Source organism: Nipponia nippon, unplaced genomic scaffold (assembly GCF_047370975.1).
Source record: "Nipponia nippon isolate SJK-2023a ecotype South Korea unplaced genomic scaffold, ASM4737097v1 scaffold_9, whole genome shotgun sequence".
Lineage (NCBI taxonomy): Eukaryota > Metazoa > Chordata > Aves > Pelecaniformes > Threskiornithidae > Nipponia > Nipponia nippon.
This window is the reverse complement of record NW_028262413.1, coordinates 49,257,733-49,272,355: the sequence shown is the minus strand read 5'-3', so window position 1 is coordinate 49,272,355 and position 14,623 is coordinate 49,257,733. Positions and strand designations below refer to the sequence as shown.

At 71.1% G+C, this 14,623-nt stretch overlaps 2 protein-coding genes across 4 annotated transcripts; one reads left to right on the top strand and one right to left on the bottom strand.

The window, feature by feature from the left end:
• Positions 1-27: 27 nt before the first annotated feature.
• On the top strand, positions 28-3,391 carry CIB1 (calcium and integrin binding 1). Its single transcript, XM_087744801.1, has 7 exons — positions 28-132; positions 489-523; positions 1,108-1,210; positions 1,565-1,718; positions 2,003-2,121; positions 2,204-2,292; positions 2,542-3,391. The coding sequence occupies exons 1-7, from the start codon at positions 82-84 to the stop codon at positions 2,561-2,563; spliced, it is 573 nt and encodes a 190-aa protein (XP_087600927.1). The 5' UTR covers positions 28-81; the 3' UTR covers positions 2,564-3,391.
• Positions 3,392-4,996: 1,605 nt separating this feature from the next.
• SEMA4B (semaphorin 4B) lies at positions 4,997-14,566 on the bottom strand. Of its 3 annotated transcripts, none has more exons than XM_087743919.1 (15): positions 14,456-14,566; positions 12,832-13,000; positions 10,037-10,197; positions 9,612-9,674; positions 9,403-9,501; positions 9,146-9,257; positions 8,875-8,991; positions 8,637-8,794; positions 7,970-8,151; positions 7,656-7,806; positions 7,304-7,514; positions 7,102-7,217; positions 6,814-6,977; positions 6,635-6,729; positions 4,997-6,467 (listed from the first exon to the last, which is right to left on the bottom strand). In XM_087743919.1, exons 2-15 carry the CDS (start codon positions 12,932-12,934, stop codon positions 5,692-5,694), a joined length of 2,508 nt encoding a protein of 835 aa, XP_087600045.1. In that variant the 5' UTR covers positions 12,935-13,000; positions 14,456-14,566; the 3' UTR covers positions 4,997-5,691. The 3 variants fall into 3 exon arrangements, with proteins under 3 accessions (XP_087600045.1, XP_087600046.1, XP_087600047.1); XM_087743920.1 differs by lacking the exon at positions 14,456-14,566 and adding an exon at positions 13,162-13,258; XM_087743921.1 differs by lacking the exon at positions 14,456-14,566 and adding an exon at positions 13,177-13,197.
• Between the last annotated feature and the right edge of the window lie 57 nt (positions 14,567-14,623).

Here is a 14,623-nt window from a genome sequence, read left to right as displayed (position 1 = left end):
CGGGGGCGGGGCTGCGCGGGGCGGGGCGTTGCCGTGGGAACGGGTTGAGTGACGTGCGAGGCGGAAGCGGAGCGGGCCGCCATGGGGGGCTCGGCCAGCCTGCTGCCGCGGGAGGCGCTGGGCGAGTACCAGGTGCGGGCCGGGGGTCCGGGACCGGGACCGGGGAGGAGTCCCGCGGGTGGGGGGGGGCTCGGCCGGGGAGGGGGGACCGGGTCCGGGAGTCCTGCGGGGGGGACGGACACCGGGACCGGGAGTCCCGCGTTGGGGGGGACTCGGCCGGGGGGGGGGACCGGGACCCCGAGTCCCGCGAGTGGGGGGGGCTCGGCCGGGGGGGGTGGGGGGACCGGGAGGTCCTGCGGGTGGGGGAGGCTCGGCCGTGGCAGGGGACACCGGGACCGCGACTCCCGGGGGGGGGGGGGTGCTGGAGGGCGCCCCGAGGTGAAGGCCCCCGGCCCCGGGGCCGCTGCTGACCCGCGCTCTCCCCGCAGGAGCTGACATTCCTGAGCAAGCAGGAGATCCTGCTGTGAGTACCGCCGGGCAGGGAGCGGGGCGCTGCCCCCGGCCCCGCGTCCCCCCGGGCCAGCCCGCTCCCCACGGGGGGTTTGGCTCTGCCGCGGGGACCCCGACCCCGCTGCGGGGCTTCCCTTCTGCTCCACGCCAAGCAGGGGCCGGGAGGCGCCGAGCCCCGGCTGGGCCGTTCCCCACCGGCCAGGCTTCGGGGTGCAAAGGTCTGCGGGTGCTGCCGGCGGCGAGGGCCTGGCCGGGGACGCCCTGCGGAGCGGGCGATGGCTGCGGGGCTGTGGCTGCGGGGCCGGCTCTTCCCCCTTCTGAAGTCCCAGCCACCTGGGTGGGCAAGCAGCAGGGCCAGCTCCTGTGCCCTGCTGCCAGCCCTCGGGGTCCGGGGAGCAGGGGCGGGGGTGCTGCCTCTGCGGGACCACCCCGGCCGGTGGCAGGCTGCTGCCGCGGGCCGGCCCTGCGCGGCTGGCAGGGAGCTGTGGGAAACGGGCCGTCCGCCTCTGCACAGGGCCGCCTGCGCTGCCCGTGCCCGGAGGGCTGCCTCCCGCGCTGCTCACGCCACAGAGCGTCTCTTGTTCTTGCCTCTTCAAGTGCCTACAAGAGGTTCAGTGAACTGCTGCCAAAGGAGGAGAGGGAGAATGCCTGCTCCGCACGGGTTCCCAAGAGCCAGATCCTGACCTTGCCCGAGCTGCGGGTACGGTGCTGCTCCCTGGGTCCGGGTGTGTTTGGGCAGGGCCCTGTTTACCCACCACGGCCCTCACGGTGCCAGTGCTCTGCCCTCGACGTGCTGCTCCAGCGGTCACCTGGGGAGGCGGTTCGCTTACCGCACGTCAGCCCTGCCAACAAACAACTTCCTCGTCCCGGCCGTGCTGCGGAGGATCCCGGAGATCCCTGCTGCGCGGGGACGCTGTCCCGGGGAGGCACAGGACGGGGACGGTCGCGCCGTGCGCGATGGACTGGCGGCAGAGTGGGGTACCCGCTTGCGTGGGGGGTGGCACCAGCCTGCGGCCGGTGTCTGCCCTACCCCGAGCTGCTGCTGTGTTGGCAGGCAAACCCCTTCCAGCACCGGATCTGCCGGGTGTTCTCTACCTCGGACGATGGGGATGACAGCATGTCCTTTGAAGACTTCCTCGATATGCTGAGTGTCTTCAGCGACTCCGCTACCTCGGAGATCAAATCCCACTATGCCTTCCGCATCTTCGGTAAGGCTGGGGGCAGATGCTGTATCCTGGGGCCCCCGCGCCTCGGGGGGGGGCGGGCAGGGACGAATCCTTGTTCGCGAGGGCTGGCAGCGCCCTCAGAGCACCCGTGGGGGTGGCAGCTTTAGGAACTCCCTGTGGGAACTGCTGGTTTGGCACGATGACGTGCACCGAGAGGTGCGGCGTGGAGCCTGCTCTGTCCTCGGGTCACTCCTCGCCAAGCACGGGTGCTCCTGACTCGGGGGTCGCTGCGGCCCTGCCGAAACATAACTTTCCTCTCCCCAAAGATTTTGATGATGATGGGACTCTGGACAGAAGGGACCTGGAGAAACTGGTGGACTGTCTGACGGGGCAAGGCGAGGAGTCCCGGTTGAGCAACGCGGAGATGGAGCAACTCATCCAAAATGTGAGGCCTGTCAGGCTGGGCACGGGCTGCTGCACGGTCCCAGCCACGCAGAGCTCACCCCTCGCCTTTCTCTCCCCTCCAGATCCTGGAGGAGTCCGACATCGACAAGGACGGCACCATCAACCTCTCCGAGTTCCAGCATGTCGTCTCCCGCTCCCCGGACTTTGCCAGGTACGGTGGTCTCCAGTGCCGCAGCTTGTCCCGGGGGGCCTGTCTGGGGGGTTCGCCCACCCTGATCGCTGTGCTGGCGCTGGGGCAGAGCTCTTGGTCTCGTAACAGCAGAGGGAACTGCATCCCATGCTAGCTCTGCAGCGAGCCTCTCCGCACAGGGTAACGCTGCCTCCCCGTAGCACCGGGCGCTTGCAAACCATTTGCGTGTGAGCCAGCGGGGAGGTGCAGAACCTGTCGTGTCTCTTACAGCTCCTTCAAGATCGTCCTGTGAGAGCCCCGCGGCTCTCAGCAGAGCTGCTCCTCTGGCTCTTGCAGCTCTTCGTGGTCTCAGACGTTTCCTCTTTCAGCGAGCAGAGCAGCGGAGGCCCCTGCTCCTCACCAGCTCCTCACCAGCTCCTCACCAGCCCGGCAGTGCCACACAGTGCCTTAGGCAGGACACCCTCCTGCTCCCCTGTCGCGCCGAGATGGCAGGCGTCTCTGCAGCCCCAGAGGTGGGGTCTGGGAAGCTGCCTTGCCTGCAGCCGCTCTGCTCTCCCAGGATCAGAGTTTAACTCCCTATGCAAACCAAGGGCAGCTCTGTGGGTGGGGGTGGCACACAGAGGTGCTGCTGGGCGGGGGCCACGCTGAAGGAGCGCAGCCCCTCTCTGCCTTCAGTACCCATTCGTGCCTTCCACTGGCGGGCAGGGAGCTGCCTCCCCCGGCCAAGCCCCTGCCCGGCTCTCCTGTCTTCCCAGGGGCCTCCCTGCTGCAAGACGGATCCGTTCCTCTAAGCAATAACCCGAACACGGATCCGTTCCTCTAAGCAATAACCCGAACACGGATCCGTTCCTCTGAGCAATAACCCAAACACGGATCCATTTCTCTGAGCAGTAATGCACGTGGCGCTGCAGATGTGCCGTCCCGGCAGCAGAGCTGTCCCCCCACGGCTGCATGGGATGCAGGACGCCTCACCCCAGGGACGCTCGGGGGCCTGTGCTCCTTTTCCTCTTCTTTTCCTCTCTGCCCCCTCCTCTGGCTGAAGCTCAGCAGCTGCTCTGCCTGCCCTGGCCTCTTCCTCCCTCTGCTCCTTCGAGGACACAAATAAAGGGCTCTGGTTTCACCCTCTGCTCTGTGCCGCCTTTGTCCGGGCGCGGGGACGGCGGAGGGGGCTGCTCCGGCAGCGCGGCGGGACCGGTGCCACGAGGGGTGCTGGGGACGCAGCCTCCTGCCAGATCCCTCTGCCTGCACACCAGCCGCAGCGCCGGGGGACGGGTCCCGCGTCCCGCTGGGTGACAGCCTTCCCCTCCTCCAAAACCAGGGATTGTTCTCAGCAGCACAAAGAGCTCGGCTCCCGAGCAAGAGGCACAAAGGGAAATCCAGGGCAGGCAAGCAGCTACCTTTGCCGCGGGCAGCGCCGGAGCCCTTTGTGTCTGTTCATCCATCAGGCCTCGCCCTGGCCCGCCGCCAGCCACGGGCAACGGCCCTGCCCGCGCTTCGCAGCGAGCCCCCGGCCGCCCCCAGCAGCGCTCGCACCGTGCCGGCAAACCTCCTCGCCGGAGCCGCTCTGCAAGGCGAAGTCCAGGCTGCGGCACCATGTGCCGGGGTGGTGCGGTGCCTGGGCCTGGGGTCCGGTTCGCCCCATGGGAGTGCCTGCACCGGGGTGGAGCGGCTGACGGCTGTCTCGGGGCGCCGGCGTGGCCGTTTCTCACGTACCGGCTCCTTGCTGCCGGCGGTGCTGGCCCTTCCAGCTTGGTGCCCTGCAGTGCTGCTGGTATCTGCCCGCCGCGGCCTGCGGCGCCGGGGGCTGCGTCTGCTGGCACAGCACCAGCCAACGCCTCCGGTGGCTTTTTTGATGTCCCAGAACAGGCTGGGCAGGAAGCTTGGTGCGCTGGTCCCGCCGGGAGCAAGGCAGTGCCAGTCCCCGGGGGGGAGCCTGCCCCGACGTGCCAGCTTGGTGTGGAGTTCACCGCTTCCCCCAGCCCCGCGCTCGCGCTGCCAGCGCTTCCCAGGCACGAGGGCTCACGAGACGCGCCGCACCGCAGGTCCCGGCCGTCAGCCGTCACGGAGTCGGGTCCTGCTGGCAAAGCGGCCGGGGTCTGCCTGCAGCTGTGCGGGATGGGGAGAAGGCCCTGCCTGCTCCCTGGGCTGGCAGCGGGGCCCCACGTGCAGCACAAGACTGTGGTCCTGGAGAAGGGGGCTGCCGCAGGTCCTCTCCTGCCGGAGGCTGCCCCAGCCCCAGGCACCCAGTTTTCTCCCTCCTGGTCACCTCCACATCTCGTGGTGCTGGGACAGCATCACCCCATCGCTCTGCAGCTCCCCCCACCGTGGGGGCCACTGCACTCTGCCCCCGCCAGACTGCCCGCCGCAGCACGCGCGGCCCCCAAACAGCTGCGTGCTGCCCGAGCGCGCCGCCGTGGCTGCGCAGCACCCCGACAGTGGGCCACAGGGACCCTCTGGCACCAGCCCCGGGCAGCCTCACTGCGAGGGCACCCACCCCAATGCTCGGCCAAGCACACGGGGACTTCACAGACTGCAGGAGATGCAACTGCCAGCACAACCCTCCTGCTCCATCCGTCTGTCTGTCCCCACCGAGGAGCAGCTGGTCACGGGCAGGTTTTCCCTCGACTGCGGCAAGAGGTTCCTTTCTGTGGAGCCGCTGGGATGGTCCTGGCCACGGTCGGCCCCGGGAAGGCGCCCAGCCCTGCCGCAGCAGCACACACACATCCAAAGGAGACACCTGGACTTTATATAAAAACCACAGACGTTTCTGCACACACACACGGGGACGCAGGGGGCAAGTCGCTGCCCAGCCCAGCGTGGGGCGAGCGCCACACCCCGCTTCCTCCCCGGGACACGATTCACATTTTCAACGTATTAAAAACGAACCAAGCACAGACACACAGCACATGCCACGGGGTCGCTGCGCCGGCACCGCCTGGCTGCACGCGTGGCTCCGGGTCCCGCAGCGGGACGTCACAGTGAGTCGGGGCGCAAGGGGGCTATGGCTGCTCCCTCCTGCCCTCTGCATAGAGGGGCCGGGGCCCCGCGGAGCCAGCAGAACCAGGGTCATGCCAGCAGCCCGAGCCGGGCACCGTGTCCATCCCTGCGGTGGGGACGCCAGGCTGGGGGAAAAGTCCCACATGTCCCTGGAAGGCACGCAGCACCCTCGCACCGCTCACTGCCAGCACCGTCCTGAGGAGCAGGGCCAGAGCAGCCGAGGCGATGCCCAGGGAGCTCCCAGGGAAGCCAAGCCCCGATGGGGCGACATGGGGCCGGCCCCACCAGCTGGGTGGGTGCCGCGGCAGGGCGCGGGCTCCAGGCATGCACACACAGACAACACGGACCCCAGCCGCGGCGCCGCGGTCCAGTGAGGCTCAGCAGAGCAGAGACTGTCATGGGCGAGGGCTCGGCTCATCCCCATCACACCACCGAGTCCTGGATCTCGGAGCCCAGGCGCACCCGGGGTCTTTGGCAGGCAGGAGACACCTCCACGAAGCTGTCCCGGACATGGAGGGGCCTCTTCTCCGATTCGGAGAAGGCGCGTGGGGGGCCTGGGGGCTCGTGCATGGGGGTGCTGACGATGTAGTTGTCCTGCAGGGCCTGGTAGCCCTTGTGCTCGGGCACTGCGCTGGGCAGGCTGCTGCCGTTCAGGGGCAGGCTCTCCACCGGCTTGCGGGGTGGCTTCTGGTGCCGGCCAGGATCGCTGGGCTCCAGCAAGGCTTTCATGCCATCACGGTGCCGGTGCAGGAGAAAGAGGGCCAGCACAAGGACAGCGGTGGCGAAGAGCACGCACATCACCAGGAACTCGGTCCAGTAGGTCTTGCCGTCCAGCTGGGCTGCGGCGCTACCCACCACTGAGGTGCTCCGGGACGTGCTGACGGTCTCTAGGGTGTCCCGGCCGGCGACCACCTTCCTGCCGGGGTCTGGCAGCCCACGGGCTGGCTCCTGCACGCTCACACAGTAGCTGGCCATCAGCTTGTGGAAGCCCTCCTCCAACGACCAGCACTCGTAGGTGCCTGCCCGCTCGGGGCTGCCCACCAGGATGAGGGCCCCGTCGGGCAGCACCAGGTAGGAGGCGTTGACGGGCGCCCCGTCGTGCAGCCAGCGCCGCGAGGCCAGGTTGGAGAGCAGCTGGCATGGCAGCGGCCGCACCGCGTTGGGTGGCAGCTGGATCCGCTGGCACGGGGCGCCCGAGGCTGCGGGGAGAGAACCCGTGGGGACGTCAGCGAGGCTGTGGGACCCCTGGCAGCAGGTGCGAGGGTGATTGGGGTGCCGAGCGGGAGCCTGGGGCACACGGAAGCCCCCGGGACACCCTGGGCTGGCAGCGGCCCCAGCCCCAGGGGCAGAACCTGCAGGACCTCACCTGGGGGCAGGAGGACGCGGGGACGAGGCTGGGAGGCGTTGGCCAGCTGGCAGAGCCGCTCCGTGTTAGCATCCTCGATGTCCTGGGCCCAGAGCCTGGGGACAGAAAGGGGTCAGGGCAGCAGGGTGCTGCAGGGTGCTGCGGGGTGCAGGGGGATGGAGAGGGGGTGCAGCACTTACTGGGGGTGTGCGGGGGGGTGCAGGGTGGTCCTGCGGCAGGCGCCCCGGCTCCACGCGCAGAAGGGGTCCCGTGCCAGCACGCACTCGCCGCAGCTGCGGTACAGGCTGCAGTTGGCGAAGGGCACCTGAGCCACCGCCGTGTAGGTGGCTGCGTAGACCAGGCCCTGCGGGAGGGGGCACAGCGGGGTCAGCAGGCAGCCCCAGCCCCGGAGCCCTGCAGCAGGGTCAGGACCTGCCCCACGCAGGCTGAGCCCACAGCAGCCCCCCACGCCCGTGCCCAGCTCCTGCCTGCTCCTGGTCCAGCAGCAGCTGGAGAACGGGCTGGCCGGCGGGGAAGAGGCGGATCTCCTCGATGATGTGCACCCCGTGGTTCACGTGCACAGCCTTGTGCAACCGGCCGTCGTCTGCAAACACAAGGGCCGTGCTGAGAGGGGCCGGGGCACGTGGCGTGCCGGCACCCGCCCCGTCGGCAGCCCGCGGCTGCACCCACCTGTGCCCAGGAAGAGGACGTCATAGGTGCCGTGGAGGCCCTGCGCACGGTGGACGCCGATCTGCTGGTAGCGCACGCGGCTCTGCAGCAGCAGCGGCTGGCTGCGCACGGGGCTGTCCATCAGGAAGTGGTCCTTGATGAAGTTCAGCACCCGGTCTGGCATCTGGAGGGACGAGTTGATCTTCAGGTGCCGCGTGTGGCTGGTGATGCACTGGGAAGAGAGGAGGGGGCTTGGCTGGGGCACGGGGCAGCAGGCAGGCAAGTGGCCATGCCATGGTGGCCACCAGGACCGGAAGAGCACAAGGGGCTGCCCCCCATCCTGCACCCAGGCAGGTGCCGAGGAGGCACGTACCGTGCCCGGCCGGGGCTCCGGCACAGGGCCGGTGTCCGTGTACCACTGCTGCGTCTCACGGTTCACCTCCTTGTAGAGCCCACTGAAGGCTCGCTGCACGCTGCGCATGGGGAAGGCGCACACGGCCGAGCTGCCCAGGCCGCCCTTGTTCCTGGCAGGGGAGAAGCAAGGCCATGGCAGGATCAGGCCCCCCGGCTCTGCTGAGCCTCCTGCGCTGCCCCAGGAACCCAAGCGTGGCCGGAGCTGACCCGCACCTCCCTGACCACGCCGTGGTGCTGCGGGCAGTGCTCCCGGCTCCCCCGCCTGCCGCTCACCACTGCGAGGTGAAGACCCCGTAGAAGAGCGTCTCCCTCCAGCGCAGCTCCCCCGGGGTGAGCACGAAGACGTCCTGCAGCACGTTGAAGGGGAAGCCGTCCTCGGGGTGCGAGCAGAGCAGCTGCGCCTTCAGGAAGGTTGTCCATCGCCGCTGCAGCACGCGCTCCCCGCCCTGGTCCCCCTGCGAGGCACAGCGGTCAGGGCATGATGCCACGGCCGCCCGGCAGCGGGGAGCCCCGCTGGGCTGGGCGAGCGGAGCAGGGGTCTGTCTGTCCGTGCAGCAGTGCTGAGGCCCCAGGGGAGCAGCCCCGGTGTTGGGGAGGCACAAGCAAAGCAGCGTCTGAGGTGCCCAGGGTAAGGGAAACATGACCCAAGAGGAGGACGGGGCTCGTGTCCCCTCTGGAGAGGGAGCAGAGAAGATGGGGAAGGGTCACTGCCACCAACGGGGCTGGCGGGAGCAGTGGGCTCTAGCCGCAGCCCTGGGCCGGGCGCTACAGAGCCATAACTGCCCTGGAGGGGTCTCCCATGGGTGCTGGTCCCCTCCTGGGGTGTCCAGGAACCGGGGGACGGAGATGTGCAGGGTGGTCCCGCATCCCACCCCCGCCCTAGCGGTGAATGGCATCCTGGGCATGGCCTCCCCACACCCCGCCGCTGCCCCGCGCCCACCTTGCACACGCGCGCGATGCGGGAGACGATGGTGTTCTCAAAGTAGTCGAACTCCTTGCCGGTCTCGCTGAAGAAGAAGTAGACCTTGTCGTCGTCGCCCTCGGGGTTGCCGGCGGGCAGGCTCTCCAGCAGGTAGGCTGAGCCCACGAAGACCGGGTCTGGGGACACAGGCACCCTCAGCATCACCCCGCCGCGGGGTATAGAGACCCCAGCCCACCGTGCTGGCCCCGGCTCTCACCTTGCAGCCAGTTGAGGGAGTTCTCCGTCTTGAGGGCGATGCGGCTCTCCTGGCTGCGGTAGATGGTCGGCTCATTGCCCTGGAAGTTGCTGACAGTCCCGGCATAGAGCTCGCCGTCTGCCAAAGAGACGCTCCCGCTGGGACCCGGCACGCGCCGTGCGGCACAGCCCCACTCCCCTGCCAGGGTCCCTGCTGGCCTGGGCCCGGTTCAGCCTGGCCGAGCGGCCGGGCGCTGCAGAGAGGGCGAGGGTCCCGGGGCGGCATGCCTTACCGACCATGACGGCCGTGGACCGGTACTCGGGGTCGAAAGGGCAGCGTCCCTTCCCGTCCTCCAGCAGCACCTTCCCCGACTTCTCCCGCTCCAGGCTGAAGCGCTGCACGTTCTGCAACAGGACCCGGCTGTGAGCCGGCAGCACCGCCAGCACCCGCCCCAGCGCCCGGGACCCCCGCTGCTGGGCGCCGACAGCAGAGGGGGAGACTGCACCCCCAGCGGGACCCACGGCCCCCAGCCCCGCTCCCCGTGCTCACAATGTAGGCGCAGGCCGGGCTGAAGGCGCAGGTCCCGCAGGTGTAGAGGTGGGTGCTGTTCAGCTGCAGCAGGATCTTGATGTAGTTGTGACAGTCCCTCTGCAGGGGCGAGAGGACCCGGCTCAGCCCTCCTGCCCGCACGCACCCCGGCACAGGGCACTGCCCGCTCCTGCCACAGCCCCCAGACGCCCGCTGCCAGCGGGGCTCACCTGGGGGTCCTTGCCCTTGAACACGCACTGCCTCTTCTTCTCCTCATCCGCGCTCCACGGCAGCTGCAGAGAGGGGACAGTCACTGCGAGCCCCCCGTCTCGTCCCCACACACCGCCCCGCTTTGGCTGGCAGAGCTCGCCCCCGGCATCAATGTCCTCCCCACCTCAATCGTGCTGGCAAGGCAGCCGTTGGTGGGGGCTGAGCACCCCGCTGCCCGGGACGGCCGGGCCAGCTGCCTCTGCGCCATCCTGACCGGCTCCCGAAGGTGGGGCGGCTTGCACAGACCCCAAACACTGCCGGGGAGGGGACCCTCTGCACCACAGCCGGCTCGGTGCCCCCCTCCCTCCCGAGGGCAGTCCAGCCCCAGCTCAGCCCCGGGGGCTCCGCGGTCCCGCGGGGGGCTCGCCCCCGCCTGTGGGCTCACCCTGCGAGTCGGCGCCCCGGGCTGGAGGTGGCTGGTGTTGACGGCGAGGAGCAGCTCACGTGCCCCCAGGTAGAGGGTGCCGCCATCCGGGCTCAGCAGCAGGGCCGTGTAGTTGGACACGCCGGGCACCTCGAACCGCTGCACCACCCGCTCAGCTGAGTCTGGGGAGGGAGAGCGACGGGCATCAGCCTCACGCAGCCCACGCACCGCAGCACCTGGCCCCCTGGGACCCCGCACCACGGCTCGCTCCTGGCCCCTCACTCGGCCCCTCCGCTTGGAGCTGCCAGGGCCGGATCCGGCTCTCCCCACGCGGTCAGGCGCACGCAGCAGTGCACCGCAGTGAACTGCGCACGGCCGCGATATCACCCGAGGGCAGCCTCCGCACTGCTGCCAGCATGAGCCACCGCCTTGTCCTGGCCCCGGGGATGGCCCCAGGGCACGCCGCAGCAGCCCTGCCCGCACTGGGCACCACAGCCAGGTCTGCGCTCATCCGGCCGCACACAGTCCCCGGGGCTCAGCCCTGCGGCACGGGTGGCCCAGCCCAGCCCGGCCCCACGGGGACCCCGAGCTTGCGGCAGGGAGAGACAGGTGCCGGGACTGGCTGCCCACCCCGGCCCACGGCCCACCCCGTGCCGGACGCCGGGGCAGAGGCTGCCGGCTGAGTCACAGAGCGCCCGTGCGCCCGTCCCGCGTGGGTGGCCTGTCCCCGGAAGCCCTTCCTCTCCCGCAGCCGCTCTGAATCAGATGGGCCGGGCTGTGTCAGCGGGACACGTCGGGCTGACTCACGCTGCCAACTCCCTCACCCCTGACCCCCCGCGCCCCGGGGATGCTCCGACCTTCCCCGACCCCCTGCCTGCTCCCGGACCCCTGCTGGGATGGCCCTGGGGCTCCCGTGAGCCCCCACTCGGTGCAAGCCACCATGGGGGCTTGAAGTGCTGCGGTGCCGGCAGTGCCGGCAGTGCTGCGGGGCCGGACTCTGCTCCTCTCCCCTGTTACTCAACGAGCCCTGGCTGCTGCCAGACCTGGATGGGGTGGCATCTTCCCCGTCCCCAGGGGCTCAGCTGGCCCCTGGCCCAGCACCCGCCCTGGCTCTCCTGCAGCCGCGCAGAGGGAGGGATGCCGGACCCCAGGGCATCCTCCTGTGAGGGGTCCTGTGCCCCAGCACCAGGGGGATGCTGCCCACGGCGGGCACAGCCCAGCACAGGCAGCAGCGGGGCAGCGGGGACCCCTGCGCCCCACAGAGCTGACCCAGCCCAGGGAGCTGCAGGAGCCTGTGCCGGCTGCCAGGGGACCTGTTAGGACAAGACCTGCTTCTTCCAGACAAACCTGCTGGAGGCACATCCAGCGCTTCCAGGGGAGCAGCTCGCCAGCTCCTCCCTCCCACCAACTGCAAGCCCCGCACAGCTCCCCAGGAGCCACGGGCACATGCTGCTGTCGGCAGAGCGGCCGGCCCGCGCCCCCCACCCGGCTCCCCGTGGCAGCGCTGGGGGTCCGGGCCGGGCCCCCTGGGTACTGCCCGTGAGCTGCAGCCCCTGCAGCCGAGGCAGCCTCTGCAGGTGGGCAGAACTCGGCTGAACCGGTCTGTACAGGCAGGGCCGGGCAGCGCGGCTCAACGTGGTGTGGCACGGCATGGCACGGCGCCGAGCTGGGCTGTCCTGCTGGCTCCCGGGGCTCCTGTCCAGCTCGGTGGGACCCAGATCTGCTGGTGCCGCCACAGCCGTGGCCAGTGGTCACGGGAGCACGTGGCAGGGCCACGTCCACGCCAAAGAACCGCAGTGTGCTGAGCCAGGGAGCGCTCCCAGCTGCCCGCGCCTCGCTGCCAGAGCCGGCCCGGCCCAAACCACTGCACCCTCCCAGGCTGCCCAGCCGGCAGCCAGCATGGGACGGGGTTTAGCCATCTTCTCCTGGCAGTGCAGCCAGCCCAGACACACATGGGCGGCCCCCACCACACCACAGCCCCAGCGCCGGACGATGGAGCTGGGCCCAGCAGCTGCCGGTGCTGAGCCCGAGCTGCTGGTGGAGCGTGCCCTGCTGCCCACCCCAGGCCAGCTGCCGGGGGGCTCTCTGCAGGGTGAGAGGGGTCTGCAGGCCAGGACCCCCACTTGCGAGGGCCGAGCAGCCTCCCGGCTGTCCTTCCCCGGCCCTGCCCCAGCGCAGCCCCGAGCCCTGCTGGGGCCACGCTGCTGATGGGGGCTGCAGCGGGTCCGGGAGCAGCCCGAGGCCAGGCACAGGACAGCAAGGGGCTACGCAGAGCCCCAGGGACGCAGCTGAGAGGGGAGGGGGCCCTAACGAGGATGAAGCCGCATGGCAGAGCCCCACGGCCGGCTCACCCCGTCCCATGCTCGCCTTGGATGTGGCTACCACCGCTGCCATGCGTGCGGGGACACGAGCACCCCTGGGTGCCCCAGACCCGCTCGCACCCTCAGCGCGGGTCCTGATGCAGGGAGGCATGCCTCTGCTCCCCGACTGCCGTGCGTGCAGCCCCGGGGCTCTGCCCTGTCCAAGCAGCTCGGCCCCCGCCCCTGCCGCTGCGTCCCCCCGCGTCCCCGGGGAGCGCGGCCGCCCCAGCCCCAGCCCCACGGCGGGACGCGAGCCCGGGCTGGCCGGGAGGGCGTTGTGCAGCCTCAGCACCGCCGGCTGTCCCAAGGCGGTTCCACGCGGGGCCGCCCCGTCCCGCGGCGTGGGGAGCGCGGGGGGGTCCCGGGGGCTGGGGGGGGGATGCTCAGCCGCCCCGGGGGGGGACCCGCCGGAGCCCCGGGGGGCGGGCACTCACCGTAGGGCAGGCGGGCACTCACCGTAGGGCAGGCTGACCCGCGGGACCGGCTCCTGCGCCGCCGAGAGCAGCAGCGTCGCCAGCACCGAGTGCGCCAGGACGGGCAGCGCCGGCCGCGCCGCCATCCCGGGCCGGGCCGGGCCGGGCCGGGCCTCCGCCGCCTCCCGCGAAGCCGCCCGGGCGCTGCAGACCTGCGGGGACAGAGGGGCTCAGCGGCGCGGCTCGGCTCGGCCCCGGCGCCGCCCCCGCCCGCCCCGGCCCCGGGGCTGCCCGCCCGCCGGGGCACCGGGGCGGGACGGGGCGGGACGGGGCGGCGGGACAACGCGCGGAGCCCAGCCCAGCCCAGCCGCACCGAGCCCAGCCGTACCGAGCGGAGCCCAGCCGCACCGAGCCCAGCCGCGCCGAGCCGAGCCGAGCCGCACCGAGCCCAGCCCAGCCGTACCGAGCCGCGCCGGTGCCCCGGGCGGGGCGGACGGCTCGGAAGAGGAGGCGGCCGGTTCCCCGCCGGGCCCGCCCCCGCCCCGCCCCGCTCCCGGGGCTCCGCGGCCCCGGTGCTGCCGGCTCCCCCACCGGAGGGGACGGGGCTTTGTCCCCCGCACCGGCAGCAGCCGCGGGCTCCCCCGCACCCACGCTTCTCTCCCTGCAGCAGGGAGAACCGGCTGGCCTGGGCTCCCGGCGACGTCTGGCCCGGGAAAGGCTGGCCTGGGGATGCCTGTCCCAGGGATGTCTGTCCCAGGGATGCCTGTCCCAGGGATGTCCGTCCCAGGGATGTCTGTACGTCCGGGGCACAGCTCGGCCCCAAGACTGCTGCCAGAGCCCGTGGCCGTGCGGTGAGCGCTGCTGCTCAACCTTTGCCCTGTCTCCGCTCCCTGCAGAGGCTTTCCCCGGCTGTCCGCCCCGCGCGCAGCGGGCTGCGGGCTCTACCAGGGGCTGCGGCCCCCGCCCTGGCACAGCCGGCGCTCCCTGCCCTCCCTCGGGGAGCGATGGGCTGCCACGGGGCACACGGCACAGCCAGGCGGTGGGATGCCCGGGCCAGCCCACCCCATGGGGCAAAGCTCACTGGCACCAGTGTCCACACAGGGCAGCACCCAGGGGCACGGGACACGGTCCCTGCCCGCCCCAACGGCCTGTCCCTGCGGATCTGGGATGAGCATGATCGTGGCAGGGCTGCAGGGTGGCATGGGCATGCTCCCATCGAGCAGGCAGTGCTAGCCCGCGACCCAGGCCCATGGTGGGCTCCACACCCCGGCCAGGGTGCAGGGAGAGCTCACAGCCCCCCAGCAGGAGCACATGCGGACCCCAGAGAACCGCCCGCTCGTCCAGCGGTTGCCATGGCAATGCGTTATTAATGACAGCTGCTTATTTTGCCATGGTAACGGGGGGAAAGGGTCTCTCCTCGCAGCAGGCAGCTCTCCTGGGGCTGGGGCCGCCCTGCCATGCCCTCCCCGTGCCGGGCAGAAATCCACACCGTCTTGCTCCGCCAGCCCCGGCCCCCGTGCCCCGGGCCATCGCCACCCTGCCCGCAGGGCCCCCTGCGAGCCCCCCGCCTGGAGAAGCGCTCCCCACGCTCCTGGGACGGCTGCGCCTACCCTGCCGTGCTCTGCCCGCTCGGCACTGCTGGATGGTGCCCGCTCCCCGGGCCGTACCTGGCACCCAGGGGCTGGGGCTGCCGGTGGTGCCCCTGCCTCCCTCCTCGGCTCAGCTCCTTTCCGGCTCCCGCTGTGCTCGCCGGCGGCCGACGTCCCTTCCTGGGCCAGGGACAGCCCCGCCGGCTCCACCCCACCTGCTATCAGCACCCTTTGCCCGGGAAATCA

Coding starts and splice junctions, on each gene's coding strand:
- CIB1 (XM_087744801.1), top strand. CDS start 82: ATGGGGGGCTCGGCCAGCCTGCTGCCGCGGGAGGCGCTGGGCGAGTAC. Junction 133..488: donor AGGCGCTGGGCGAGTACCAG/GTGCGGGCCGGG, acceptor CTCTCCCCGCAG/GAGCTGACATTCCTGAGCAA. Junction 1,719..2,002: donor CTATGCCTTCCGCATCTTCG/GTAAGGCTGGGG, acceptor CTCTCCCCAAAG/ATTTTGATGATGATGGGACT.
- SEMA4B (XM_087743919.1), bottom strand. CDS start 12,934: ATGGCGGCGCGGCCGGCGCTGCCCGTCCTGGCGCACTCGGTGCTGGCG. Junction 10,198..12,831: donor GCGGGTCAGCCTGCCCTACG/GTGAGTGCCCGC, acceptor CTCCCTCCCCAG/ACTCAGCTGAGCGGGTGGTG. Junction 6,730..6,813: donor CACCCCCCCGCACACCCCCA/GTAAGTGCTGCA, acceptor TTCTGTCCCCAG/GCTCTGGGCCCAGGACATCG.